At 51.5% G+C, this 26,077-nt stretch overlaps 10 protein-coding genes and 1 non-coding gene across 11 annotated transcripts; 6 read left to right on the top strand and 5 right to left on the bottom strand.

The window, feature by feature from the left end:
• Positions 1–388: 388 nt before the first annotated feature.
• Positions 389–1,361, bottom strand: QC764_310360 (uncharacterized protein; the record flags this gene model as incomplete). The annotated part of the gene is made up of 2 exons (XM_062946150.1): positions 817–1,361; positions 389–753 (listed from the first exon to the last, which is right to left on the bottom strand). The coding sequence occupies exons 1-2, from the start codon at positions 1,109–1,111 to the stop codon at positions 389–391; spliced, it is 660 nt and encodes a 219-aa protein (XP_062802206.1). The 5' UTR covers positions 1,112–1,361.
• A 1,201-nt stretch (positions 1,362–2,562) lies between these two features.
• On the top strand, positions 2,563–4,063 carry QC764_310350 (uncharacterized protein; the record flags this gene model as incomplete). The annotated part of the gene is made up of 3 exons (XM_062946149.1): positions 2,563–3,326; positions 3,492–3,580; positions 3,642–4,063. The coding sequence occupies 3 exons, from the start codon at positions 2,563–2,565 to the stop codon at positions 4,061–4,063; spliced, it is 1,275 nt and encodes a 424-aa protein (XP_062802205.1).
• A 459-nt stretch (positions 4,064–4,522) lies between these two features.
• QC764_310340 (uncharacterized protein) lies at positions 4,523–5,413 on the bottom strand (the record flags this gene model as incomplete). Its single annotated transcript, XM_062946148.1, has 1 exon — positions 4,523–5,413. One exon carries the CDS (start codon positions 5,411–5,413, stop codon positions 4,523–4,525), a length of 891 nt encoding a protein of 296 aa, XP_062802204.1.
• A 3,400-nt stretch (positions 5,414–8,813) lies between these two features.
• Positions 8,814–8,924, top strand: QC764_310335 (uncharacterized protein; the record flags this gene model as incomplete). Its single annotated transcript, XM_062946147.1, has 1 exon — positions 8,814–8,924. One exon carries the CDS (start codon positions 8,814–8,816, stop codon positions 8,922–8,924), a length of 111 nt encoding a protein of 36 aa, XP_062802203.1.
• A 2,114-nt stretch (positions 8,925–11,038) lies between these two features.
• On the top strand, positions 11,039–11,873 carry QC764_310330 (uncharacterized protein; the record flags this gene model as incomplete). Its single annotated transcript, XM_062946146.1, has 2 exons — positions 11,039–11,571; positions 11,636–11,873. The coding sequence occupies 2 exons, from the start codon at positions 11,039–11,041 to the stop codon at positions 11,871–11,873; spliced, it is 771 nt and encodes a 256-aa protein (XP_062802202.1).
• A 471-nt stretch (positions 11,874–12,344) lies between these two features.
• On the top strand, positions 12,345–14,046 carry atl1 (Alkyltransferase-like protein 1). The gene is made up of 3 exons (XM_062946145.1): positions 12,345–13,555; positions 13,612–13,735; positions 13,790–14,046. Exons 1-3 carry the CDS (start codon positions 13,441–13,443, stop codon positions 13,983–13,985), a joined length of 435 nt encoding a protein of 144 aa, XP_062802201.1. The 5' UTR covers positions 12,345–13,440; the 3' UTR covers positions 13,986–14,046.
• Positions 13,125–13,217, bottom strand: QC764_0058260. Its single transcript has one exon. It is a non-coding gene; the product is annotated as a tRNA-Ala (tRNA).
• QC764_310320 (uncharacterized protein) lies at positions 13,624–15,504 on the bottom strand. Its single transcript, XM_062946144.1, has 3 exons — positions 15,341–15,504; positions 14,479–15,273; positions 13,624–14,294 (listed from the first exon to the last, which is right to left on the bottom strand). The coding sequence occupies exons 1-2, from the start codon at positions 15,394–15,396 to the stop codon at positions 14,508–14,510; spliced, it is 822 nt and encodes a 273-aa protein (XP_062802200.1). The 5' UTR covers positions 15,397–15,504; the 3' UTR covers positions 13,624–14,294; positions 14,479–14,507.
• Positions 15,505–18,544: 3,040 nt separating this feature from the next.
• Positions 18,545–20,223, top strand: QC764_0058230 (uncharacterized protein; the record flags this gene model as incomplete). Its single annotated transcript, XM_062940477.1, has 4 exons — positions 18,545–18,990; positions 19,046–19,405; positions 19,469–19,721; positions 19,780–20,223. The coding sequence occupies exons 1-4, from the start codon at positions 18,704–18,706 to the stop codon at positions 20,221–20,223; spliced, it is 1,344 nt and encodes a 447-aa protein (XP_062802199.1). The 5' UTR covers positions 18,545–18,703.
• Positions 20,224–20,311: 88 nt separating this feature from the next.
• On the top strand, positions 20,312–20,731 carry QC764_0058220 (uncharacterized protein; the record flags this gene model as incomplete). Its single annotated transcript, XM_062940476.1, has 3 exons — positions 20,312–20,483; positions 20,519–20,602; positions 20,675–20,731. 3 exons carry the CDS (start codon positions 20,312–20,314, stop codon positions 20,710–20,712), a joined length of 294 nt encoding a protein of 97 aa, XP_062802198.1. The 3' UTR covers positions 20,713–20,731.
• A 409-nt stretch (positions 20,732–21,140) lies between these two features.
• Positions 21,141–25,174, bottom strand: QC764_310310 (uncharacterized protein; the record flags this gene model as incomplete). The annotated part of the gene is made up of 2 exons (XM_062946143.1): positions 21,141–25,078; positions 25,154–25,174. 2 exons carry the CDS (start codon positions 25,172–25,174, stop codon positions 21,353–21,355), a joined length of 3,747 nt encoding a protein of 1,248 aa, XP_062802197.1. The 3' UTR covers positions 21,141–21,352.
• Between the last annotated feature and the right edge of the window lie 903 nt (positions 25,175–26,077).

Below are 26,077 nucleotides of genomic sequence, written 5' to 3'. Positions count from 1 at the left end.
GACGCCGACGGACATCGTATTGACCGCCAAGGAGTAATAGCGAGAAATACTGTCTGCGTTAGTTGATGCAACGTGGGCGAACAATCAACAAAAGTTCGAGGTGGTGATTGGTCAGATCACCTCAAAGGTCCCCAGGATTATGAATCGCGATGTAGATCCTGTGCAGGATTCGGACTAGTTTGGTGGTAATTGGATGGAGTTCGGAATTGGCAGAATAGACATAGAGATGGGGGGGGCCTTGTCAGTTTCTGTATCCACCTTGACCATGACATGATGTTATTCCCGTACCACAGCCATCATCATCACCACCAGACCACCATCATGCCCTTTGACCGCCTCCCAAGCTTCCAGTATGTACAAGTGTGTCTCATGACTGTAGATCAACCACTTAGCGTACCTCTCTCACTTCAATCTCAGCCGAGCCGGTGCTGCCATAACCTTCAGTCGCCATGATCATGTAGTTCCAGCTGCCGAGCTTCAGCCCGGAAGCAGTCCAGGCGTCGAAGTGGTTCTGCACAGAGATGGTGCCGCCGACGCGCTTGACCTGGCGGACAGACCAGTACTGGTCAAAGGTAGCAGTACCCTGGATGGAAGGCTGGTTCACACGGCGGGTGCGATAGACGTCGTAGGTGCCGCCATCGGACTGGAGAGTGCGGAACTTGGTCGTGCCGGCCGAGGGGTTGTAGGTGCCGTAGGCCTCCACAATATAGTACTCGACGAGGGGGTTGACAGTCCAGCCGTAGAGGGCGAGGTCTACGTTTATGTCAGTGAGTGCATGAGAGAGAACGAAAGAGTCGGAGAGGAGGAGACACATACAGCTGTTGACGTTGTAGTTGTTCCAGGTGCCGTTGTAGGCGACGGTGCGAGAGGGACCTGGGTTCCAGCCCTTACCACCAACCCAGTTGCCAACGTTCCTCCAGCTGACCTTGTAGGAGCCGCGGGGGCCGTTGTTGTAGTCGACAGACCCCTGACCGTCGGTCCAGTAAGAGTAAAAGTAGCCGTCGTGGGTGCCCTGACCAGGCTGGATGCCACGAAGGGCAAGCTCAAGAGGGCTGGCAACAACGGTTGCCGCCGCGGCGAGGGCCGTGAAGATGGAGGTGAAAGAGACCATTTTTTCTGTGAGAACCAAGTGTCTTGACTGGGGTGGTGATGATCAGCAATTCAAGGGGATTATCACTAACCTTTTATACCTGACACAGTCATGCTTCCTCGCCCCCTTTTCTCATATAAAGTCGATATGAACACCGATTTCAATCAGCCATACAGCCACGACACGCCTCGGTCAGTGATGTCTTACACCACCATGTACACGCAAGTATACGCCACCCCCGGATTGCCAGCCCCAGAACGGGCAATCTACCGGAGAAAAGAGTGGTTAAGTACCGGCATTGCTTGGCGTCACTCTGGAAGAATAGGACCCCACGTTACCATGCAGCGACGAGCAACGGTATCGAGATTGTGGGGTAAATTTGCCCGATATTAAGCCTTGGGTTGCAATCCTGCCCATCAGCGGGTATTCTCACTCTCGCCATCTCAGCCCAATGTTTGAAACAGAATGACTTCCCCAACACCCCGGGCGGCGGATATTGCTCTCTGATGGATTTGCAATCTTGAACATACAAGTACTGAGCCGGCAAAATGAGGACGATGGGCAAGAGTGACGCGGCTTGAGAGAGATTCAGAGAGAAATCCGGGATCGTGTCCCGGTTTGGGGCCCGTAGGCCGTGTTTGACCTGTGATGATTTAGCCGGAATGCTGAGATTTTGATCTTCTTCAACGAGATTCGTTGCTTGTGATCATGAGATGTTTTTTTGAATCTCGAGATGAAAACGGCGCCTAAGCGCATGAATCAAACTGCTCTGGAGGTTGGATGAGATGAGGAAGTGTAAGCGCGTGAATCGGATGTGGTTGTTTGGGTCGGGTTTGTCATAGAATGCCTGGGGACAATGTCTATAAGTCAGGGCATGATCTCTGACGTATGGGTAGGTTGAAAATCCTACCTTCTAGAAAGAACAGGGGGAACGTTCTTTACACGCCATGATAGGGGACCTGTCAATGGTCTTGGTAGGAGAAGGAGAGCCTCATCGGACCTAAGACTTACCATCATACCGTTCTTCTATCACATTAGCCCTTCTTAGCATGAGCATATCTACAACCTGAAGAGATGCCCAGAAATCGCCCAGGCTCTTGGCGTTCGGTCGGATGATCCGAAGACACCGTCAGGGACGGCATTTTGCTGATCAACAGGAATCGCTACCGCGGCTAATAGTACTAAACTGCTGGTTCGCCGCTCAACTTCTGACGCACAAGACGGCCAGTGGCAGGTGAATCCCAGATTCCAAGAACTCCAAGACTCTTGGAGCGGGCTGTGACAGTTAGGACAGATATGTGAAGAGCAGGCTCAAAATGGTGTCTTTTTGGTGGCAGAGCTCTGGTTTTGTCTTTTCGTTTATTCTCCATCGTTTTATGACATGATTTTGCGGTCAACTTTGAAACCACCACGAATTATTCTGAAATATTCTAACTTGATCTAATTGCCTTACTCACCCCACCGCCTTCAAGATGGCGCTGTCAATCCTGACAACCTCACTCTTACTCCTCTCGGGGACAGCATCAGCAAATATTCAATCCCAGCCACCAAAACAGCACGTCTTGCCCCCCTTGAGATCACATGTAAACGACTGTCTTCCAGGCCCCGTCAAACACGACCTCTTGCCATCTTGTGAAACCGCCTTTGTGTCCAACGAGACTCTCAAAAGTGGTCAGGAAAAACCCTGGACACACACCCCATTCTGCTTGGACACCAAAGCAGGAACACCATACTGCGTCTTCACCGCATCCAAGTTCCAGGGACCAAAACGAGGAATCAGCATCATTGCCCCCTTGTCAAACAACGCCTCTTCCTCGTTGGCCCAGATCGAGAAGCTCATCCTCGCGTCTCCCAAGGCCAAAGATGACTTCATTACTGTAGGCGAAGACCTGGAAGACCCACCGTATGCACTCAGGACGATTGATGGCAAGGGTTTCGGGCTGATTGCCACGAGGAAGATTCCAAGGGGGTCGATCTTCATGACTGACTACGCCACTTTGATGGCAGACAAGGACTTTGCTGCGAATTTGAGAATGGAGCAGGGGAGGTTGCTGCTCAGCGAGGCTGTTGTGCGGTTGCCTTACCCTGATAGGGTGCTCAAGTTGGCGAGGAGCAGCACTAGACCAGGGGATGTGCCGGCTGCGGAGGATGTCATGAAGACGAATAGTTTCAGTGTGGAAGCAGGTGGGCATGGTTATGTCGCGCTGTTTCCGGATGTTTCGGTGAGGGTTTTCTGGTTTGTTTTTTTCCTCGGGCAGTCTCTTGCAATTCATCTGTTCCGGATTCACGAGAAGAAGCCTGTTGCTGACAAGAACCTTCTTACCAGAGAATGAATCATGCGTGTAAACCAAAGTAGGTCTTTCTCCGCTTCACTTGTCACGATTCGCTAACATGAATCAAGTGCCATCACTCGATTCAATGCCGCCGCGCTCTCCAAGACCATCACTGCTTTCCGGGATATTCTTCCGGGAGAAGAGATTACAATCAGCTGTGAGTTATACACTTCTCTCTGTTACTCGCTTCGTCAAAACTGTAGCTTACCTCAACCAAGACACCGCCTTCAACCTCCAATCCAAAATCCGTCTCCCCCGCCTCAAGAAACTCTGGGGCTTCGACTGCTCGTGCAACCTATGTGCCGGCCCCCCAGAGCTTCTAGCTGCCTCAGACGCCCGCCGCCAGAAAGTTGACGACCTTGGTCCTGAAATCGTGGAGTTGGTTGAGGAAGGGAAGTTTGACGAGGCAGTCAAGCTCAACAAGGAAATGATCCAAGCTTTGACTGAGGAGGAGATTTTGCCTCACATGGGTGATTACTATGAGATTATGGGACGTTTGTATCAAGCATGGGGCAAGAAGAAGGAGGCAGTCGAGTGGTTCGAGAAGGCATTGGATGAAGTTGAGGGTTTCAAGGCGGATGGGGCTGACGATTTGAAGAGGATTATTAAGGCTCTCAAGGCGGAGAAGAAGCAGGCTTGAACAGATCAGGAGGAGACGGAAGGGTGCTATTTTGTGGGGTGACTTGCCCCTTTCCGCCCCTATTGTGGAGTCGGCGGTTCAGGGTTATGTATTTGAATGGAGTTTATTTAGGGTATAAGCAGCAAATCAAAAAATCATTATAGTAAAGGTTTCTTCGTGATAGAATCGGCTCTCTATGCCTGTGGTGTGGCTTATTATCTTATCTGGGTTGTTCATGGGTACCCTCGACGAAGTATGAGTCAAAATGTGGAACAGTAACTACCTAAAAACAGAAAACCGTAGGACTAAATAACGCAGCAGTCAATCACGTACAAATCTGGCGCCTTCCAGCATCAACTCCCCCCCCCAAAATGCTTACGCAGCGTGTCCCCATCGGTGCCTCGCCTCATCCCTCATGGCGACACCCAGACAAATGAAAACACCAAACAAAATCACGACACACAGCCCAACAATCACCCTTCACGCGTCAGGCCCAAAAAACACCCTCGGCCAAATATTCATCCCCGTCTTGACTCCTCCCTTCACCGGCAAGCCAGCATGCGCAGTCCTTGCATCCCCCGTCCCATTCGCCAACAAATTCACCCAAAATATCGCATTCCCCGGAACAGGCCTAAAAGCCAACCCCCCGTCCTCATGCTCCCTCCACACCTCGTCTCCCTCTCCAGCCTGAGGCGTAATCGGCCTCACCTTCGGAAACCAGGTCTCACCCGACCCCTCCGTCACATTACTCTGCAGCACCACAAAAAAGGTCGCAACACGGTTGTACAGCCGCCGTCTACCCGTCTCTCTGTCCTCGTCGGTGATCCTTGGACGGGAGAACCAATCAGTGTGGAGGTCGAACTTTTGAGAGTCCGTGTAGCGGACTACTTGGGCTGGTCCCATTTCGTCGCGGCCCGGGGAGAGGAGGGTGCCGAGGAAGGAGGAGGAGCGGGAGAGGATGCAGTTTACCAGGTGGGAGTCGCTTGGTAAGGGGGCGCTCCAGGAGGTTCGGGCTTGGGAGCCGGCCGAGTCGGCGCCGCGGGAGACGATGGGGGATGGTTCGAGGAGTGGGGTAGAAAGGTCGATTAAAGACTGGGATTCAGATTGGGAGACAAAGTTGGGGATGTAGATTAGGAGGGGATCGAGGGATATGAGGTGCGTGGTGTAGGTGTGTTTTGGGCATGTTTTGTCTGTTGTTTGGGGTGACTGGAGGAGTGACTGAAGGGGTGTTGGTAGGAATGATAGGTTGAAATTGGTGAGATGATGGTGGATGACATCTTTGGAGATGAGGTGACTAAGAAGGACAGGACCGAGGTATGCGCTCAAGGCGACAGTCACTGAGAATGTGATGAGATCCAGCGCTCTGGCCATGGTCACTCAAACGTTGACCGATCGCTTTACCTGTTTGTCAGCCACAGGCTCCTGCTGCAATCACGATTTTACATACAGCATTGACAATGAGCTGGATGACAGGTGTCGCCTGTTTGAGTCGTGTCCATCGGTTAAAATGGCTGGCTTGGCGAGCCGAGTGATTACACGAAGGGTGATGAGACAGTGTGCCCTAATTATCCGCCCGCTTTGTGGGCCAAAAGAATGAAGACTGCTGCTCGAGGACGTAGGCAGGGTAGTAAGTAAATTTTATCACGGAACGGTTAGTTGAAATCTTCATTATTTTGTACATAAACTTGCTGGCGTTCACCTGAGGGAGTCCTGGGAGTCATATGTCCTATACAGTCAATAGTCTCTTGTGTTTGCTTTCCGTTCTGACTTCCAGGTCTTGTTTTGAAAGACGGTTCGTTTGTGCTTCATCATGGCATAGATATATCTAGGCACCTACCTTGTGATGGCTGATTCCTGAGGCTGCCTATCGTCAAGCTTCAAATCTGATCCATTTCTCCTGAGCTGAAAACTGCTGTAGCTGGAGATGGAGTCGACTGCTATCCTCATCTCGACGGCCTTCCAAATGAGTTGATTTTCCAAATTTGTAATCCTCTCACAGCATGGCCCGAAGCGCCAATGAATAGTACTCCTCTCCCTTGGCTCTGTAAGGACTGGACGAAGGCGGTGTATGCCAACAGATGGGGGCAGTTAAACCTGCCGTTTTTATCATGCAAGGACTTATTGGGCTTGGCCAGAACATCTAAAAGGTACCGAGACATCTGCTTGTCCGATTACCGTATGTATGGGAATCTCACTTTTCAAGGCCCATGGGTGTGCTCAAATAGGATGTCCTTGGCAGTAGCCTTCTTCAGACTATCAAGAACTGGCTTCCGGGGTTAAGTCTTGCTTGGTCAACGAAGTACACTTTGGCGATTGCGGGGTTGCGATTGATCTAAACAAGCCATACGTCACGAATACCTTCAGGGCCACCCCCTTCGCAGAACCACTTCGCAGAACCACTTCGGACGGCAGAAGAAATTGATCACACGCTTCGGTTTCTTGTGACCAGATTTACCCAGCTCGACACCTTGATTATACAACACAATCGCAGACCCCTGTATCACCCGTCTCAGGCAACCCTACGTGGCTCTTAACCAAACATTACCTCTCTTCGATGTCTTTTCGCCCTTGGTAAACCTGGGCCAGCCAACAAAGGAATGCCGAAAGATTCAGACTTTGTTGTGGAGGGTTATAATTATGGTCACCTTGGACAAGGCTTGACAAATGGAGACATGGTAATGAGATTCAGGACAAGCATTGGACATAAATTTCCTCATCTCGGGTCTCTCATGCTTTAAGGCGTCGATGATATGTTGGAAGCCGATTTCAGATCGATAGGGTATCGCTGTCGGCGACTCCAGACCCTGGCACGGTCAAAAGGACTTTCAGAACTGTTTACCACGAGTCTCCCGCAAAATAGACGGCTTTTTCGCAGTCTTCTTTCACTGATGCATATTTTGCATACTCTGTCTATCACCTTACCGATCTCTACTTTCTATGAAAGCAATACCCCGGGCAATGTTCATGTTACACAATGTACTTCCGCAATTCGTAGGGCTGAGAAAGCTCGAGTTGATGATCGACAACCACAGCAATGGGCCACAACAGGGCATCGCTCTGAATTAGATGATGCCGGTCAATTTCGAAAGCCTGAGAATCTTCTACATTCCCCTATGGAAGGCAGAGTTCAACCAAATGGGAAACCAGCGAATCATAAACCCCATTCAATCGAGATGGTTTCCGCGACTCCAGGAGCTCTTGGTGAAGCGTAGCTGTTGGAGAAACAGAGGCGTAGGGCGGCCTGTGGAGTTGACAAAGGATGACACTAGAGCTATAGCCGCTAGACTATTGGATTTTGAGGTCAAATTTACTTCAGTCAACTCTGCCCGATGGAACACCCTAAGGGAAAAGACGTGGTGGGCCTATACCCCGTGATACCTCCACAGTTACAAGTAGCCGTCAATAGAGAGATGTTCTTCTTTTTTTCACTGCGATGATATGTATGAATACCTACAAGTTGTGAATGAAAACGGTCTCGAGATCCTAACTTTCACCTCAACGTCCTGTGCCTCTTACTACGGGTCTCTAGCCGTACTGAAAATGGCAGGTCATGATCAAAGGTCATAACATACAACGGCTGACGGACATAGGTAGATTCGGTGTTGAGCTGCTAAATATGGCAACAAATATTGCCGACTTTCATTTGACTTCCACAATGAATGTTGACTGGTGCCTGGTTGGCAAGATCAGGCTCTGAGGCGGAGGCACGGTCTGCACGGTGCCGTAGGTAAGACGGCGGTGAGGCGGATGGCAGTGACGGTTAGAATTCTCCGTCCTACATCGGTCCCGGATTGACAGCAATTTGGCCGAATTGTTGTAGAGTGGTATGATGGGAGAGTAGGCACCACACACGCGCAGTGCTCGATGAGAACCATCTGGGATTTGAGTTTCCCGATCTGGCTCAAATTCACGGGTTGGGGGCCAAAATCCCGAACTACCAAACACAAGGCCAGGACGCAATGGCACCGAGAATAGACTGGGCACGAGATCTTGGATTCCTCGGGAATTCTTCACGTGTATATGTGGCGTAGCCGTTGCCAAAATCGACCATGACGGTTAGCTACCTGTCAGCATCAACGGGACTTGTCCCAGGCCACTTCTTTCGGGGCCTTCGGGTTGGGTAAATGTAGTCTTCCGGGCACACTTTTTATATGTTCCTATCAAGTTGAGGCGCTTAGGTAGCCATTTGAAAGTTGCCATTGCGGTGAGGACTAGGGCTCGAACTGAACGATAGACAGATAAGGCCAAGATCAGGTTTAGATCGTAGCGAACCTCACATCCATAGACATTAAGAGCCTCAAAGCGATAAATACATAAACTTGGGATCTTTCGAGCATGAATTGGCTATGCAGACATCACAACACCTGTCACTGCGCTTCCATACCTACCCATGAGTTCTCGAGTACACCAACGACCTTAAAATGATTTGTTGGTTTTGCGCCCAGGATCCTACTCGATATTCCAGTGGGGACGTTTTTTGCCCGTATTTCCAGGATGTTTCAACAGTTCCGAGTTCAGCTCTCTTCAACATTCCTCTGCAGACTCCCACAACTTCAGGGTGTTATTGTGCTTCAGTTTCTCAGTTACCTTTTCTCACTTCCTTCTATCTTCAAGATGATATTTCTCAATATAATGGGCGAGGGCTTGTTTCGGAGGATAATTTTACTTCTCAGCCTGTCTCTGACGAAGCATATCAGTATTCCGTGTGTCCGCAAACTGGACCTGACACCTCAGCTGGCACTCAGACCACCACGTAAGTGGATGACATGTGATGAACATGATGTCTATTTATTTTTCTAATCACCTACGTGGTACTCAGAAAGCAAAGTCGTTCTTTGAACCCCAAATTCCAGTGTCCAGTTTGCGCCATCAACTGCGGTGAAACCCGTGCTCGAAATCGCCACATCTGGGCTGAACACAGCGAATACGCAAAAGAAAATGATATTCCGTCTGAACAGGAGGCTTGTCCATTCCCTGGCTGTCGGTATAGAGGAAGGAAGGACAATGTGCCCCGCCATTACAAGACACAGCACAGCCAATAGCTTAACCAAGGCTGGCTTCGATCAACCTGGGCGCTGGAACCTTGGGGAAGTGATATGGACAGAATCCGAATTTGTAAATTGAGAAGACTAGTACCACTAAATTCATAATAGATATGTTTGCCAGGTTCGTACTTTCAACTCACTCCGCATTTGTTGCACATAAATTCAGCCAGCATCGGAAGCGAATCGGCACACACCTCTCTACCGATCCCGCACAGGTGGAATGAAGCCTCAGGACCCCCGTACAACGTGGATACGCCGCAGATCGAACCATGAATCCGCCACAAGCCAGCGTTAAGGCCGCAGCTCCAAATGCACTGATCTTTTTGGCCTCGCCGAATTCTACCGGCGGGTATAACCGCTAGGAATGAGGCACAGGCGGCGCAACGTCAGGCAGCTCTATTTTGTCCGTTGAACATTTTTCCAGAAGGTTAGTAAATGTAAATACGGCGGCTATGACAAAGAAGTCGAAGTGGGAGCGCGCAATTCGGGGAAGAGTAGACCGTGAAGAGACTGTTGGAGTCCAAAGTCAAGTGGAGACAGAACCAAGACTCAAGGTCCAGTGGTCGCATACTCAGGGGTTCAGGGGCTGTGTTAACCCAGCAACAACCCAACATCATGATCTGAAGTTTGAGACGATTTTCAGTACAAAGATGGGTTATGGCTTACTAGTCATGATTAATAGTGCGACATTTCTCATCTGGAAACCTGGAAGCTCACATATGGCACAGAGAGACTTGCGGCAGTCTCCTCTGCGCCTCTAATTGCCTGTCACATCTGCGTACCATGATCCTGGTGCATCAATGGCTGAGGTTCTTGGTTACACGACATCCATCCCGATGTCCCCTCCCCACCCACGTTCCAATACCTGTATGAGAGTGCAATTTCGGGCATCTTGAGGGAAGGTTGAAGCAGAGTGGGTCGTTGGTAGAATCTCCGGAGATCTTACACATGCTTTCGAAGACGGTACAGTCCCACGGGAAGGTGTTGAACTGTTGCCAAAGTCTAAACAAGAATCGAAAGGTTAGGTAGGTCTCAGTGCCTTCAATGTGACGTCACACAAGCACCTGTGTTACATGCACGGTAAGGCCTCTGGGGAAGCGGGTATTGAAGCACACCACCAATCAGCCGGTGGGAAATGACCATACATCAAGGGCAAACATATACGCAGTGCCTTTGGTAGGTACCTAGCATGCAAGTGAGAATTCAATGTCACGTTGCCAGAGAAAGAGGCCGGGCGCTTAATTAGACGAAACGGAGCCGGAGCAGCGTCGTGGTTAGGATATCTACCTTGCGTACACCTTCCTCCGTCATGGAAGTGTTCTAGAGCTCAAACTGCGCCACGGCCCGCATGTGTTATGCTTAAATGTTCAGGATGGTGTATGCACGAACAGAGGACAGGGACAAGTCCCAACCACTTGGCAAACACGGAAACGCCGGTTGATTGGGCACCGATTCTCAATCAATGCAGGTTTACTAAATTCAGGCGTGTGGCAATTCAGTTTCTTATCTAGGTACCTAGGTAGTGACAGTTGACGAGATTACAGCCCTACTATTGCCCCCCGCCTCTTTGGGAGGCGATTTTGGTTGCGCAAACTCAAAAGAGCGGAGATATCGAGTCAGATCTGGCGGTAAAGACCATACTCACCGGTTGCTGACCTAGTCCAGCTGAGCTCAATGAGGAATCTTTCTAGAAGGATTATGGAAATGACCGAGTATGCCTCGAGTCACCCATAAGAAATCATCTACTTAGGTGAAGACGAAGTATTCAAGGTTGCAACTCGCCTCACCGGATTACCAAAGCAGAAAGAGCAGATAGGTAGGTAGATCAGAAACATATATAGCTTACATACTACTCGGCAGCTTCACTAAAGGATAACTTCTTTACAAGTCGTTCGTGAACCATCTCTTCCATACTGCTTGAGTTTTTGAGTGTGTGAATCGCACTCACATCATGTCCCAAGAAGATGACAACCAAACGGGGGCCTTTCGGTGGGCGTGGTGCATTGTATGTGGTCAATCTTTCACGCCTCCGCCAAGGGATATCACAGCAGCAACTACCGCGGAGGTTTGTCAAAGGCAGTCGACTTCTAGCCTCTATTACACCACCTGCAGCATTGTCTGTGTCCAGCTACTGCGCTCATATAGTTTCCACCTTGGCCTATCAGCCCTGACGCTCGAAGAAAACAACTTTCCAGCTACTACGACTGAACTCAATGACAATTTACATGATGTCTCCAGTCATCAGTCCCCAGATCCGCCGTTGGTTCTCGACAATACAGACTCAAGAGAGTCGTCATTCTCACCACCACAGCCGTTACCGCTTCCCTTCACATTGGATTCGTTTGCATATGGTACAGAACTGTTTCCGCCGCTCTTCAACATTGCTCCCCCAGAACAGGATCAGCCAGGCCATCAAGTCACTGGCGGACTCGATCAGTGGTCACCTGGCCCATTTCACAGGGAAAAGAAGGAGTCAAGCTCAGTGTGAGTACATGTCTTCTGAAGATATCAAGTGTCATTGCTAACGAAAAGGCCTCCATCCAACTAGCACGAAAAAGCCCAACTCCATTTTCCAATGCCTTTTTCCAGGCTGCAATCTCAACCTTCGGGAGAGCCGAGCGCTCAACCGACACATTTGGTCTGAACACAGGGAGTGGGCACAAGCAAACAATGTCGAACGGCGTGAAGAGATCAGGTGCCCTCATCCAGGATGTCCGCGTCGAGGAAGAAAGGACAACATCATGCGCCACTTCAGGACCAAGCACAAGGAAACTGATGCTTCTTAGGGCGCTCATTAGTTCGGATCTCAAGAGGTGGATCACACCCGACCTTCGCCGTTGTACTTTTACCATGAAGGACGAATCGATGCACATAATAGGGAAGAAACATCTAGATCGGTAGATTTTGACTTTGGGCAATACAAAAGCGCTATCTAAAACCCGTGAACTGTTTGAACCATACCCAAGCAACACCGAAAAATAGGTAGACGAGAATATACTACATCTCGGAGCATTGGCAAAGTGCCAACGCGTCCCGGGACAATCACATAACTCCTCAAAGACAGCCAAAACACCTCCTCATAACCCAATCATCTTACATCTTGTGAATATAAAAGACCACAGAAAGAGAACCCACGTGCCAAGTTGACTCAGCTTTATTCCGATACACCCATCTCAAACCCGAAAATCCGGGGCAGACTCCAGCCCCCCACCACCACCATTCACCGAGGAAAGTTCCGCTGTCGAATTGTCGAAGTAATACAACCACTCAGCCCAACTGCCGCCCACAACGGCACAGCGACGCTCGAGAACCCACCAATCTTACATAGGGCTGAGGCACCGTTGAAGGAATTCTTCCTGCAAGCGCTCAGTAAGCATGGATGGGAAAAAGTCCGAACTCGCCACCAGCCTTCTTTCTGTACGTGCCCAAAGTACCTGCCATCTATCTCACCTTGCGTCCTCACCGTGTTGGTGCGCGTCCCATGACTTGGCATGCGCCATCTCTCAACGGTGACATGTGAAAGAGCTTTTTCCATTTTTGAGTTCCAGGGTTGTCCACGAAGCAGCGGCACCGAAGGCCGTGGTTTACCGCGAAAAGTCCGAGGGTACAGAAAGAGTGAACATTGACAAACACAAGTTACACAACACTTACACATGCAGATAGACGCCTCTGTTCATGGTGGCTCAGGCGCTTATTCCACTGTACCACATCGGTGACAGGAAGCTTGACATTGACCGGTGATATTCCCGATCACCTTCAGGAGGTGAAAAGTTCCATGTAACTCCTTCTGCCCTTGAGGCATCCGACATCAGATTCGGCGTTCGGGGACGGAGATATATCTGGATGTGTAGAGAAGTTGAGAACTTCAAGGCCGACACACAATAATTCAACATGCACGATGTTTAACCCGTCAATTACGCCACCAAAACACTTTAGATAGAGAGAGATGAGGACAAAAAGACAAAAAGATACTTTTATTCAACAAGGCTAATTAATCAATGGACTTTTTACTGGAGGAATGAGGAGGCAAAAACATCTGGATACACTGGGAATTGAACCCAGGACCTTTCACAAGATTCGCACTTGGACCAAGATGCGAAGCGAAAATCATACCACTAGACCATGTACCCTGGTAATTGGTGACGTTCAGCTGCCAATATAGGGTCTAAGTCGGGCTCTACCCTGCCATTTCTTGCTGCGAAACCACTGCGACTGTTCACCATCTCTCAACATCAATCATCACCATCATCACCATCATCCTCTTCATCCACAGCAACGACCACCAAGATCGTCTCATTGCAAGCCTCCCAACCAAGTCTTGGAAAACATTCTGGTCTTTGAGCCTCAACAAAAATGCCCCGCACCCCCGAAGCCCAAGCATTCTTCTACGCGGTCTACGCCGCCGTCCAAGAAATCCCCGAAGGCAAAGTCACCACCTACGGACACATCGCGAAACTGATAGGCACCCGTACGTACAGCCATTGGGATATGTTCTTCTGTTGCGTTTCATCTAACATACTGCAGCCCAGCGACCCAGACAAGTAGGCACAGCCCTCAAGCACCTCCCCGCCGACACCTCCCTCCGGTACCATCACGACAATGTCCCCTGGCAGAGGGTAATCAACGGGAAAGGGATCATATCTCCGAGGTGGGCAGGTCACTAAACCCAAAGCATATAGAGTGTGGAACTGACGAGTAAAAGATCACAGCCAGATGGGGCTCGCAACCAAGCCGCAAGTTTGCAGGCTGAAGGCGTGGTCGTCGCAACAGGGGCACTTGGTGAACTAATGGTAGACTTTGCAGAGTATGGCTGGTTCCCACGATTGTTGCCCTCTGACGAGGCAGCGGGCGTGGTTCCAGAAGACAGTGATGGCGACGGAGAGTCCAGTGAAGAATAGATTATGATTATTATATGTTCTATGAAACAAATGTCGACCAAAATATGGACCTCGAATTCCATAGCACAAGTGCCAACGAAATCCGTGGTGAGTAATCGGACGTAGATGTTAATCTTCCTGAACAAAAAATGAACCCGAAAGGACCATGGGGAGATAGGCCAATTTGGGGTGAACGTCAGGGTTGGGAAAAGGTGTGAAGAGAGGGGGAGAAGTCACGGTACAAATGGGAACAGATAGGTAGCTGTTACGATGTCAATTTATTGTCGACCATCTCAGTCGAAGGCAGTATTTGAGGGCAACATGATCTATCTTTTTGAACAGTTAGCAACTGCATGTCTCAAATAAATTGAAATAAAAGAAGAGGATGGGTCATTTCTCAGATAGCGGTTGGACAAAGTTTTTCCACATGTATACTTTCGGTACAGGTCTGTGAACTTGTTTCTCTCATCATAAAAATGGGGTGTGTTGTGCTGAAGGAGAGAAGCAGACATACCTTTTTGTAAGACGACAAGGGTGGCCGTGTCAGGATATCCCCGACTCACGATCCACCCTCTGTTTTTTGGAGGCAGGGCCAAAGAATGAATCCATGGTCCTCTGCCTCTTGTCGAACTGTGCACTGCCAATTCCACCCTTGGTCTTTTTCAAGCCCTCAAGATGGCGTAGCACGTTCACCCCCACCACAGTCATGGTAAGCTGTGGCTGCTTTGTCTTCCTTTCACCGGAATCCTCAGCATTCGAGCCCTCTGTGTCAGCAGCGACAGCCTTGACCACAGCCTCAAGATAGCCAGTATTGCTCCACGCTGCCGACGTTTCCGACCCGCGAGGCCCGGTACCATACCTTGCCTGCAGAACCCGGAAGAGCGAGTTGAGAATCAAGCCATGGGCAACAACGACCACGACTGTTTCAGACCCTCGGCTTGCCAACAACGGGACCAGATGGCCTTGGACAAAGCGAGCAGCTCTCAGCCTCATCTCCTCGTGCGTTTCAGCGTCGTCATGAGCCGTACCGAACTTCTTGCCCTCTGCGGACCGAAAGTCGCGCTCGCGCAAGTCGACGAGTGGAACAGGCTCCAGCTTCTCGATTGTCTCGGGCACATCGCCGTTGTTGGTGTCGCATCTTTGTCTCTGAGAGAGCTGAGCATCAGCGACCTTCACGGCCGTGAAGACGGCCCTCTGCAGATCCGACGAGAAGACATGGGTGACTCGATGATGCTTCGCAATGTGCTCCCCCAGACGTCGTGCCTGCAAGACGCCATGGGCAGTAAGCGGTGAATCGCGAACTCCTGCGCTGTGAATAGGTTAGCATGTGGTCCGGTGCTCAAGACAAGGACAGGAAGAAAAGAGGTACGACATACTAAAGACCAGCAACATTGTCGACCGTCTCCCCGTGTCGCACCAGAAAAAGTCGCATCTCCCAGCTCGCCGCCGGGGCAGTGGGGAGGGAAGCGCTGTGGGAAGATCAGTGGGAAAGCGAGGAAGAAATGCGCGAGGCCAAAGAAAGAATTTTGTAGGTCGTTGGTCTAGCGCGGAAAATTTCAGTGGGGGCCGCGATTAATCCGTGTCTGCCCTCTGTGCTTACCGTGCCAAACCCCACCATTTCAAAGCGGGCGCACTGTGAAGCCAGTTGCCGGGCCTACCCCGCATGTCGACAACGCACCTTGAATAAACAGTACCCCTGAATTAAGTATGCTGGCATGTCACATCACTTTGCAAAGAACAAAAGGTTATAGGGAGGACTAGGGACTGATCCCATGGTATATTTTCAGCTCGTCAAGACCAACCTAAGACACCAGGTACCAGGCGTTTTCCTCCCCGCTCGTTATGTCGATGTTTTGGAACTACTCCGCTCCATAGGTTGTTCCAGTTTCTTGCCCACAGCTCGCTATTTTTTCTTTTACTTAATTTTTTAGCGTTTTCCTTTTTGCGCATTTTTTCACCGCATTTTTTTTGGGTTTTCTTTTAGTTAGCTTCTTTTGTTGTTCTAATCCTTTTTTTCCATGATTTGTTCTTTTTATGTTCAAAACTTCCCAGTAAAGTCAACCCCCAACCAACATCGTGCAATGAGCTGAGGGGGTCATAGCTTTAATCATTCAAATCAAGTCAGCCGTAATACCTCCAAGTCAAGCCTGGACAGCTCCTCCGCCATACTTGTCCAGAAAGCTTTAGGGTCAGAAATCTCCGCAGCAAACTCGAACATGTCTGCCTCAGGCTGGCGCTCGGGGAATCTCGCTCGGCCTGGCCTACGCCCCTCCCATTTGAAGGTTTGGGCGTCAAACATGGTGCCCTCGGTCCAGCTAACACAAAGCTCGCGTGGTGGTGCACAGCTTCTAGCTTTCTGCTGGGCTGGTGACGAACCGGGACTTGGATATTGCAGCTCATCCAGGCTGCGTGCGCGCGCAAGCAATTCCTCCTCGGGCCTCTGTAGCAAAACCGACATTGGAAAAATTATTTTGTCGGGCTCACAGCAGCATCCTGGAGTGTATTTGCAGCGCGATAGGACCTGCAGCGAATCGTAACGATGACGGACAAACTGCACAATGACCCTGTTTAAAAAAGGAAGGTCAGTACCTTACATAGTCTGGACTTCAGGCATCCCGTTATCAGTCTTTGACTGCAGACACCCGCGCAACCAACACTCACAGATCATCGCCAGTGACAGGTTTGCCGCAGCCCGGATATGGGCATCTCTTAGCTTCCAGACCAAATGGGCAACTAAACTGTGATTCCATGAGCAAGCACGCGTAGCATACTGGAGGGTCGTGTTCGCAGACTACAGTTATAGTAACTGGGCAAAATGGGGATGCAGGTTTCCGTATCTTGCAACAGAGGCAAGTCCGCTGGCCAGTGACTGCAATCAACGCTCTTCGGTGCGGGCCCTCGATCTCATGCCGCCTGGTTCGTACAATTAGTTAATGCTCGAACAGGCATTCTCCAATTGATAAGATACCTGACCCAGTAGACTGAAGCGCATGGAGAACCCTCATAAGCATCGAGTTAGAACTTACGGATCAGTGCAATTTTCCATCTTGGAAGGTCGTTCCTTGGAGGAACCCGTCACCGGAAACGGAAACGTTCTTCAGGAAAGCGAATTGGTAGAGGTGTGCGGTGGCCCCAGTCAGGTAGCTAGGTAGGTAGGTGATTGGCAAGATGACAAAATGCCTACCTAGCTCTTCCACCGAGGCCCCAACCTTGGGGAGAATTGATGATAAACTTGCTTGTCGCCCCAGAAGCCCAATGTCGGTTGTAGGTATGAGGCCTATGAGATGCAAGACGTGTTGGTATAGAAAGAAAGGGAAAAACAGAAACAGAAAGTCAACTCAGCATGCCACCATCACGCGATAAGCGTCCAGGCTCAACTCACACAGTGTAGCCATATGTGTTAGCGGCTCAACAGAATGCAACACGAGAGTGAATGATCAACGGCCCCGTTGTGAAACGTTATTGTTAAACCAGTTTGGGGTATACCACCGTCATCATCTGCTGCTCCCGTTCATCCATGCGCTTCAAGACAGCTCTCCAGACACTTGTGCAAGCTCCCCACCTCAGCCCCCATCGCGCCATGTGGTGTCGGTAAGCAGGTCGTGTAAACCTCGACCCGCGGGATGTCACTCAGCCATATTTACCTTGAGGGTGGCACATGGAGCCAGTAGGAAGCAGCCTGCTCCGTCGTATGTGGGAAATCGGTCGTCTATAGGAGTACTGAGTCACCCGTAGGAACACCTTGTCGTCCGTGGGAACGAAACCCAGCTCAATATTGTTGGCGGTTCGGGACCAAATGGATAGCAGTGGGCCCAATACCCCAGGTTTTGGCATTCACGAATCTACCCCTACCCAGATTAATCAACAAACACGCTGTAGGCCGATCGCTTTCTCCAGATGGCCGTGCCACAGGTATGGTGCTATAGTCGACTCAGTCAAGTATGGTAGACGGCGCCTGGCATTCGAAGGGTATGTTCCACCATCCACCTCTGATGTGCAAAAAATGACACTTTCACTCGTGACGGTCCTCACAGGATGACATGAGTTTGCAGTTATGGTCTCTCGATCAGGGTAGGTATAACTTAGCTGAGACGCTTGTGCAATTCTGGCTGTCTCTTCTTGTCTCCTGTTTGCTTGCTTGCCAGTGCCTGGCCAACTCTGATGGCTGGGATACGCCGCACAGTATGGGATCAAATGCATCAGACAATGTTGACCTTTGGTCAAATCTACCGTGGTTGAAGAACATAACATTCCAGGTTATCACATTCCCACAATCTGTGTCAAATACTCACGCCAAAGACGGATTTCCCCCAATCCCCTTGATCCTTCCAACAGGACGGGAACCAAGTCTCAGAGTTGGCTTGATCTTCACAACCCTCGACCCCAAGACACACACCGGTGTGCAACAAGATTTCTAGGCCTGGCACTACGCCTTCCCTATCTTCCGAGTAGAACCTGGCTTCTGATGTGGCACTGAGGCGTACGGAAGGCAACACTCGTATCGAGACATGGGTGACAAGGTTGCAAAGAAAAAGCTTATTTGCACCCACTCAGCCCTGATGGCTGAACAAGATTTCCGATGGGCGAAACCCAAGACAAGGCTTGTTGTCCCAGTGCCTAGCACTCTTCTCAATCTTCAAATTTATTTCCAAATTTCGAGCTTTTGTCACTTCCCTCTTCATCTTCAAACTGGTAGTTTCATCACATTTATTGCCTGAAAAGCATTGCAAGTTCGAAGGATGGCCCCCACTACTATCAATCCGACGACCATTGTCGCCGTCGACATGGGCACAACGTTTACCAGCATTGCCTGGGCCAGTAGTTCCAAACCGGATGAAGTTACGATCCTCCGAGAGTGGCCTACAGCCGACCTTTCAAACAAGCCCGGTGAGAAGCACCCTGAAGGGAAAGTCGATGGTATCAGGTATTACCAGAGAGTCCCAACCAAATTGTCCAAGACGGGCAAATGGGGCTTCGATGTTTCTGATGATACCCCCGCAGACCAGGTGATGGAGTGGTTCAAGCTGTGAGTCCCCTTCGACGACCTTGAGGATAGCGACCTAACCCAAGGCACAACGCAGCGGTCTTTATCCTTGGGCAAGGAGGCTTACGCCTCGACAGCTTGAATTCATCAATGCCGGTCCAAGTCCAGAGTCGTTGGTCACCAAGTTTCTGACATCGCTCCTGGGGTATGCCAAGACAAAGATGAACTTCAAGTCTTTGCCCACTGACTTCGAGTACGTGGCCACTGTCCCAGCCAACTGGACCAATGACTCCAAGGAGAAGACCAGGACAGCTTTCCATACGGCCTTGAGGGCGGCGGGTATGCCGAGCGGGACCATCCATCTCCTCTCGGAGCCCGAGGCTGCTGCTATCTATGCCATCAATGAGAAGGCTGAGCGCACTGCTGATACAGACACCAAGCTCGAGGTTGGCGATACGTACGTTTATTGCTCAGTGTGCAATAGGCCAAGATGAACACGTGTGCTGATAAAGACTGGCAGATTCGTGATTATTGATGCGGGAGGCGGCACTGTGGACCTGGTCATTTACACCATCACCAACCTCAAACCCCTGAAGGTCAAGGAGGTTGGTCTCCGCGATGGCGATCTTGCCGGCTCCGCCCAGCTCAACATGAGATTCAGAGAGTACCTCCATAATAGATTCTGGTGTGTTCCAGGGTACGCACTACTTTCGCGTAACATGCGTGAGAGACATATATCCCCCGCAATGGCCAAGTTTGAGTTTGAGGCAAGTGTTACTTTTTTTTCCCCTTTCCCACTCGCCTTAGACTAATCCTCAAGTTCTACTACAGACCAAGCGCTGTTTCACCAAGTCCTCAGGGACCCACGAGTTCCCCCTCAACCTCATCCTCAACAACGAACAAGCCGGCGTTTACAATGACAAGATAAAGGTCAGCTCGGACCACCTCGAAGACATCTTCAGGCCTACCGTCGGCATCATTGTCAAAAAGGTGAATGAGCAACAGGACGCGTGCCCGACGAAGCCTATCAAAGCCTTCATCCTAGTAGGAGGCTTCGCCGGTTCTCCTTACCTCCGCGGCGAGATCAAGCAAGCGTACATATGGAGGAAGGACAGCCAGATGCGGGCCGAAGTCCCCCTCATCACACCCCCGGAGCCCGACCTAGCTGTCACCCGCGGCGCCATCATGAAGGGCCTCTCGCTCGTCGGCGACGGTTCCCTGACCAAAGTCCATGTCGTCAGTCGTAAGGACGCGCCACCACATGGGCGAGAGTAGGATCCAGCCGTTTGACACCAAGAGGCATACCAGTCTGGCGACCAAGACATTTCATGACGGGTATACCGGCATTCAGAGTGTCGTCGCCATGGTTCGGTTTTTCCAGCGGGGCGACGACATGGAGGAGAGCAAGCCGTTCTCGTTTCCGTTCTATTATCGGCAGCGGGTGGAAAACGGGTGGTTTACACAGTTGAAAGCTGCGATCATGGTGGATAGAAAAAAGGGGCGGGAGGCCATGTTGGAGAAGGATAAGACGCTGGGTACGCTGTGCACGCTCATTGCTGATGTGTCAAAGGTGCCCGAGGCGGAGAGGGTGCAGAAGAAGGGGGGGGGGACGGGAAGATGTACTATATCATGGAGGGTGACATCAAGGTTACTCGTGAGTATTGTCCTGGTCTTTTTTTTTTTTGCCGTGGTAATTGCGGGTTTTGCTAACAGCAGTACCCTACAGCTCGCTCCGCCGATATGGCGTATGTCTTCTATCTTTAAGGCAAGCGCTACGACAACATTGAGGTCAAGTGCGAATACGCCTGAAGTTGAGGTTGGCGTTTGATGAGGTGGCTTCTTGCAGGTGGTGAGTTGAAGAGACTGGGATGATGGGAAATAGGAAATGAAGGGGAGGCAGGGCGTTTTGGTGCTTTTTATTGCTTTTGCCTGTTGGATAGGGACTGAAGAGGGGTTCAGCGCTTCGAAACAGCGCTTTAACGAATAGGGTTCAGAAAAGTACAGTTACTTGGTAGCCATCGTCAATCGAAGCTGTGTCCTCCCTCAGCAGCGCTAGCTGTCTCAACGTTGACAAGAGTGTGTTTGAGTGCTTCCACAAAGATATCGCCCCTCGCGTGCCCCTCATCAACCATGCCGGTGAACACAGATAGTGACCACAAGAGGTAGAGTGTGCTCTGTTGTGTATAAAATCCCAGGGCGATGCTCTTACACTATAATACGGTGGTGGATATCAAATTGGTCCCCGCCCATTTATTGATACATGAATCCAAACAAAGCTTCATTTTGAGCAAAAGTCTCGGGCCCAACGTCCACCGTACGTTTTCTGCCTGGGTCTTGCTTTTCCCAATGCCCCTTGTCTTTTCTCATATCCTGTGAGCGCAATGCTACCAAGAGATCTCCCCATCTAGGCTCTCCCCGTTCGCCTTCTCTTGGATCTCCCGTCATTATTCTCCGTCTCTGTCGCCGTCTGCTCGTCCTGTTCCTCTGCACCAGACACGTCATCCTTGGAACCGCCATCGCCATGTTGCATCGCAACGCTAGCCTGCCTTGTGCTCGTCCCAGTAAACACACCCTCCGCCCCCGCAGCATGACCACCACCGGGGGGCGCACTACGCTTCTCCGCCGAGCGCAACTCACTAACATGCTGCTCGACCTCGATAAACATGGCGCGGGCATCGTTGACAATCCCAAACTCGTCCACCTTGTACCCCACGACATTATCCTGGTGCGCGCCAGCTTCCAGTCCCTCAGAATCATCCTCCTGGGGTAGGAAAGCCGGGCCTGGTCCGTGCCACGGGTCGGGATTGTACATGATGCAGTTGGCAAAAATGTGAGAGAGCTCGCGGTCGAGCTGGCCAGAGTTGATGATGCTCTTTGGTGGGACAAGCTCTTCTGTCCGAGGGAGCCAGCAGCTACCGCCTGGGTCACCCCCCGGCAATGCAGCGGCTGCTTGCGCGGCGGCCTTGTTCCCGTGGGCGATGGCACTGCGGATGGTTTTCAGGTCCTGGGGCTGTTTGATCACCTTATGATAGCCCGGTGCGTCCTTCTCTCGGATGGGGGCAGCAAACATGTTGGCTGAGCGGTGGCCGACAATCGACTCCATGGCAGAGCCGCTGACCTTGTGGAAGGAGCGGGTCCAGAGAACGACATTGGGCATATTAGGCGGCATCGAATCATCACGCGATGCATCTGTCAGCTGTCGTCCCCTTGGAGATTGCACCGAGGCTGGCGTAGACTCGTCTCGTTTCCGCTTAGTTGAGCGTGCCGGATTCGGTCTGTTGGAGATACTCTCATCTGCTGCGGTGTCGCCAGTCTCGGTGGTTGGGCGTGGTGTCATGGCCTCATCCTTGATCTTGGGTGCATCCGGCTCATTTATGGGTAGAACCACCTCTTCGGTAGCCTTGACAGATGTATTCCTTAACCCGAACGCCACTGGAGAGGGAGAGGTTGCATCCCTGGTTGACTGAGGCACCCTTGATCTACCGGGCATACCTGAGGAACTCGGGGTCTGTTTAGCTTGCGATTGCTCTGGTGCTTTCTTTGGTGACTCGTGGGGGGCGGCTGATGGCAAGGGCGCCGGTTCCAGAACGGGACTGATTGGTTCAGTCTGTGGACTAGGCTTCTCATCCCACCCAAACTGAAATTCAAGTCCACCCTTCGGCGTCGAAGGAGTGGATTCCGTCTTCCACTTTGTCATCCTAGCCGAGATGACGAAGGGCTGCTGTTGCATAACAGCCGGCGTCTGGGGGGCAGACGGCGCAGGCCCGAATCTAGCGGGTGGAACAGGCGTCGTTGTCGCAGGCGCACGTGGATGGATACGTTCCACTGGAGCAGGCCGGGGAGGGTGATATGGGGAACTGTATCCTCCATTTTGGGGGCCAGCTGGTGAGGATACAGTAGGAGGATGAGTAGCTTGGGGATATGGCGAAGGCGCTTGCAAGTGAGGCAGCGATTGTGGTCGTTGTTGAGAAGGAGCCGCCAGTCCTTGATTAGGTCGTGGCAGATGAATCCCTGATGCAGAGGCGGGCGAAGCAACGGCCGGGCTCCGTACTGAAGGAGGATGTGTGACAGCGCCATGTTGAGGGGCTTTAGGACCATGCTGCTGAGGTTGAGTTGGGTGAGGGGACGACGGAACGGGATAGTTGTGGTATGGCCCAGGATGGAAAGGGGACTGCACCGTGTTGTTCGGCCCTGGGCTCGAAACCGGCGGTGGCTGCCTGTTTGCTGCGTCTATAGCGGGCCGAACAGGTGTTGGTTGAAGAGGCACAAATTGACCCGTCGTATGAGTATGAGGGGGGTGCAAAACCTGCTGTGGCAACGGCCTGTTTGCTTGCCCTTGCAAAGGAGACGAGATCGGTGGTGGCCGTTGGGAAGCCACCATATGTGGAGGGGGAGAAAACACATTAGGACCGTGTTGTAATGGCGAGTTCATCGGGGGCCGAGCGCCAGAAGAGGGTTGATATGGCGGCTCCCATTTCAACTGTGACTGCGACGGCGGCATATGCGGGCTCGTTGGCAGAGGGCCCGGAGACTGATGTGCTCTCGCAACGCCATCTGGCCTCTGCAGGCCGTCTGCGGCAGGAGTTGGAGCAGGCGACTGGGACAATGGTTGGAAAGAGGGCACCCCTTGTGGTGCTTGGAGAACTTGCGGCGATCCACCGAGCGACTTTGGCGGCTCTGAAGGTCGGGCAGAAGGGCCCCTTGAGACGTCGGGATGGCCAAGCTGTGGTGAACGAGTGGTGGGCGGGTGATTCAAGGTGGGAGGACGAGGGGCCGGACCTGCTTTATCGAGAGAAGCATGCTGGGAATGTGGAGAGCCAAGTCCGTTTCTGACATCCTGACGGGGTGCAAGATGTGGGAGCAGAGGCTGCAGTGGCCGCAATGGTGGTTGTGGTTGCTGCGATTGCTGTGACTGCTGGACGTGTGGCAATGGGTTTGGTTGCTGCAATGGCTGGACTGGCTGTGGCGGTTGTCCTTGAACCATATGTTGAGCTGACTGTCCTTGATGCAGCTGCTGTGGGGGCTGTCCCTGTCCCGGTAGCCGTTGCCCTTGTTGGAGACCTTGCTGTGCTTGCTGTGGCAGCTGCCCTTGCTGCACATGTGTTTGCTGTGGTACATGTCCATGCTGTGGTGGCTGTGCTTGATGCAATGTCTGTGGTGATTGCAGTGGTAGCTGCAGCTGTTGCAGCTGGGGTAACTGCGGTGGTTGAGGGGGTTGCGGCGGTTGCGATAGCTGAGACACTTGAGGCACATGGGGCTGTGGCGTCAGCTGCTGTGGCCGCTGTAAAGGCTGTTGCATAGACTGCTGCAAATTCTGTTGTTGGTGCTGTTGCTGGGGATGTTGTTGAAGGTGTTGCCGGGGCTGGGATTGCGCCTGGTGTGGTAGCTGAGACTGCGGTAACTGAGACTGCGGTAGCTGTGGTGATGGTTTGGGCGAGGCCTTTGGAGACGGATGGATGCCATTGACGACCGCCGGGCCTGGCTTCGGTTTGATATCACCAACTCCATTCACTTGTACCCCTTTATCCTCGATGACCTCTTCCTTTTGCTGTTTGGCCTCCTCGCTAGCTTGTGATTCGGCCAGTTGGAGCTGCTCTAGCTCTGCCTCTGTCTTTCTGTATGCTTCCTCCAGATGATCGATCTCTTGAACAGCGCTCTCGATGTAGGAGTCGAACACCTTGTCGTAGGCTTGCTGCACCTTATCGATGTGCTGGTGAACATCCTTCCAGCTCGGTAGCGGAAGAGTATCAAGCCTTCTCTTCTTGGAGGCAGGAGAGAGAGGGCCATCTGGCCCAGGCATGCTGCCGACATGATCGGCCCGGATCTCTTGACCAACAAGATACAGAAAGACCTTCTGCAGAGCCTCGGGGCTCAACCTTTGGGCATCGAAGGTCGGCTGCCTCTTGAGCCCGCTGTTGTCCCGCAGAACATTGGAGATCTGTGGAAAGGCAGCGGGGTCGATGCCAAACTTGTTGACACCTCGGAAGAGGAACACGAGCTCGAGCGATGTGAAGGACGATACTGGGAATGTCGTCGGGTTCGCCGGAGTATTCATGCCCCAGACTCCACCCGGTGGGGGGCCCAAGGAGTTGTCACGCCTCTGGGGGAGAAGATGTACAGGCGCCACGATCTGTGGTTACGGACAAGGTCAGCGATGCAATGCTCTGATCTGCTCTGTAGAAGCTTCCATCGCGCGTCACCATACGCGTGGGTGCGCCAAGACCATCTAGACTCACCGGCAGCCTGAGCTCAAGGCTCCTGGTATCGAAAATAGCGATTATGTGGGTTAAATGGCCAAATTGATTGGGGAAGCGTGCAGCCGTCGAGGTTCTTGTCTGCGGGTCTTGGCTGGTGGTGTTATCGTGGTTGTGTCGCTGAAGATGATTTTTCCGGTTGCGACAGGACAATCACGTGAGTTGGCGGTTGGTGTCGTGGATCGTCTTGATTCTTGATGCGGTCGAGCGCTGTGATGCCGTGTATTGGTGGTGCAATCAAAAGACTTGAGGCGCGCTGAGGGGAATCCAATTCAGAACTCGCCGCGCCAGACGGGAAGTCCAAGGCCGGGCTCAGGCTGTCACGTGGGTGAATAAGTGCACTGATAAAACTCAAAAGCCGGTATGTAACCCTAACCTTGAAGATACACCCATCCCAAGTTTGTGGCTGAAGAAGAGTTTTAGGCGTCAGATGTGTAGTGGAAAGTTTTTAAACAGGTTCCGTACTTCTGTACCATAGCTGCATTTTTGGCTCATCTATCCTGAAGTCAGCGCTATTCACTCGACATTGAATTATGTACTTGAGATAGCCTTGATCCTTGCTCTCCTGATAAGATAAGATCAGAACGTCATTGCAACACTTCCTGGTTCCCACCCACAGTTGGACTTTTTCCCCATCAATTTGCCCGGAGCTACTGTCCTTTTCGGGCTGTCAAACAAGGAAATGGTAGACCAACTTCAGCCATGAGCCCATGCAGTCAGGAAAGATGTTCAAGTTTAGACACACCAGGCGGTAGAGCCCATCAAACAATGTCAAATTGACTACATTGCCCACTGCCAGTGACCAAGTTCTTTACCCCCACGAACATAAAGCACCTCAAGGCTACAAAGACACACTTCAAGGCGAAGTACATTTC

Source organism: Podospora pseudoanserina, chromosome 3 (genome assembly GCF_035222485.1).
Source record: "Podospora pseudoanserina strain CBS 124.78 chromosome 3, whole genome shotgun sequence".
In the NCBI taxonomy this organism is placed as follows: Eukaryota; Fungi; Ascomycota; class Sordariomycetes; order Sordariales; family Podosporaceae; genus Podospora; species Podospora pseudoanserina.
This window is presented reverse-complemented; position numbering and strand designations above follow the sequence as displayed.

Coding starts and splice junctions, on each gene's coding strand:
- atl1 (XM_062946145.1), top strand. CDS start 13,441: ATGCCCCGCACCCCCGAAGCCCAAGCATTCTTCTACGCGGTCTACGCC. Junction 13,556..13,611: donor CGCGAAACTGATAGGCACCC/GTACGTACAGCC, acceptor AACATACTGCAG/CCCAGCGACCCAGACAAGTA. Junction 13,736..13,789: donor AAAGGGATCATATCTCCGAG/GTGGGCAGGTCA, acceptor GACGAGTAAAAG/ATCACAGCCAGATGGGGCTC.
- QC764_310320 (XM_062946144.1), bottom strand. CDS start 15,396: ATGCGACTTTTTCTGGTGCGACACGGGGAGACGGTCGACAATGTTGCT. Junction 15,274..15,340: donor GACAATGTTGCTGGTCTTTA/GTATGTCGTACC, acceptor ACCTATTCACAG/CGCAGGAGTTCGCGATTCAC.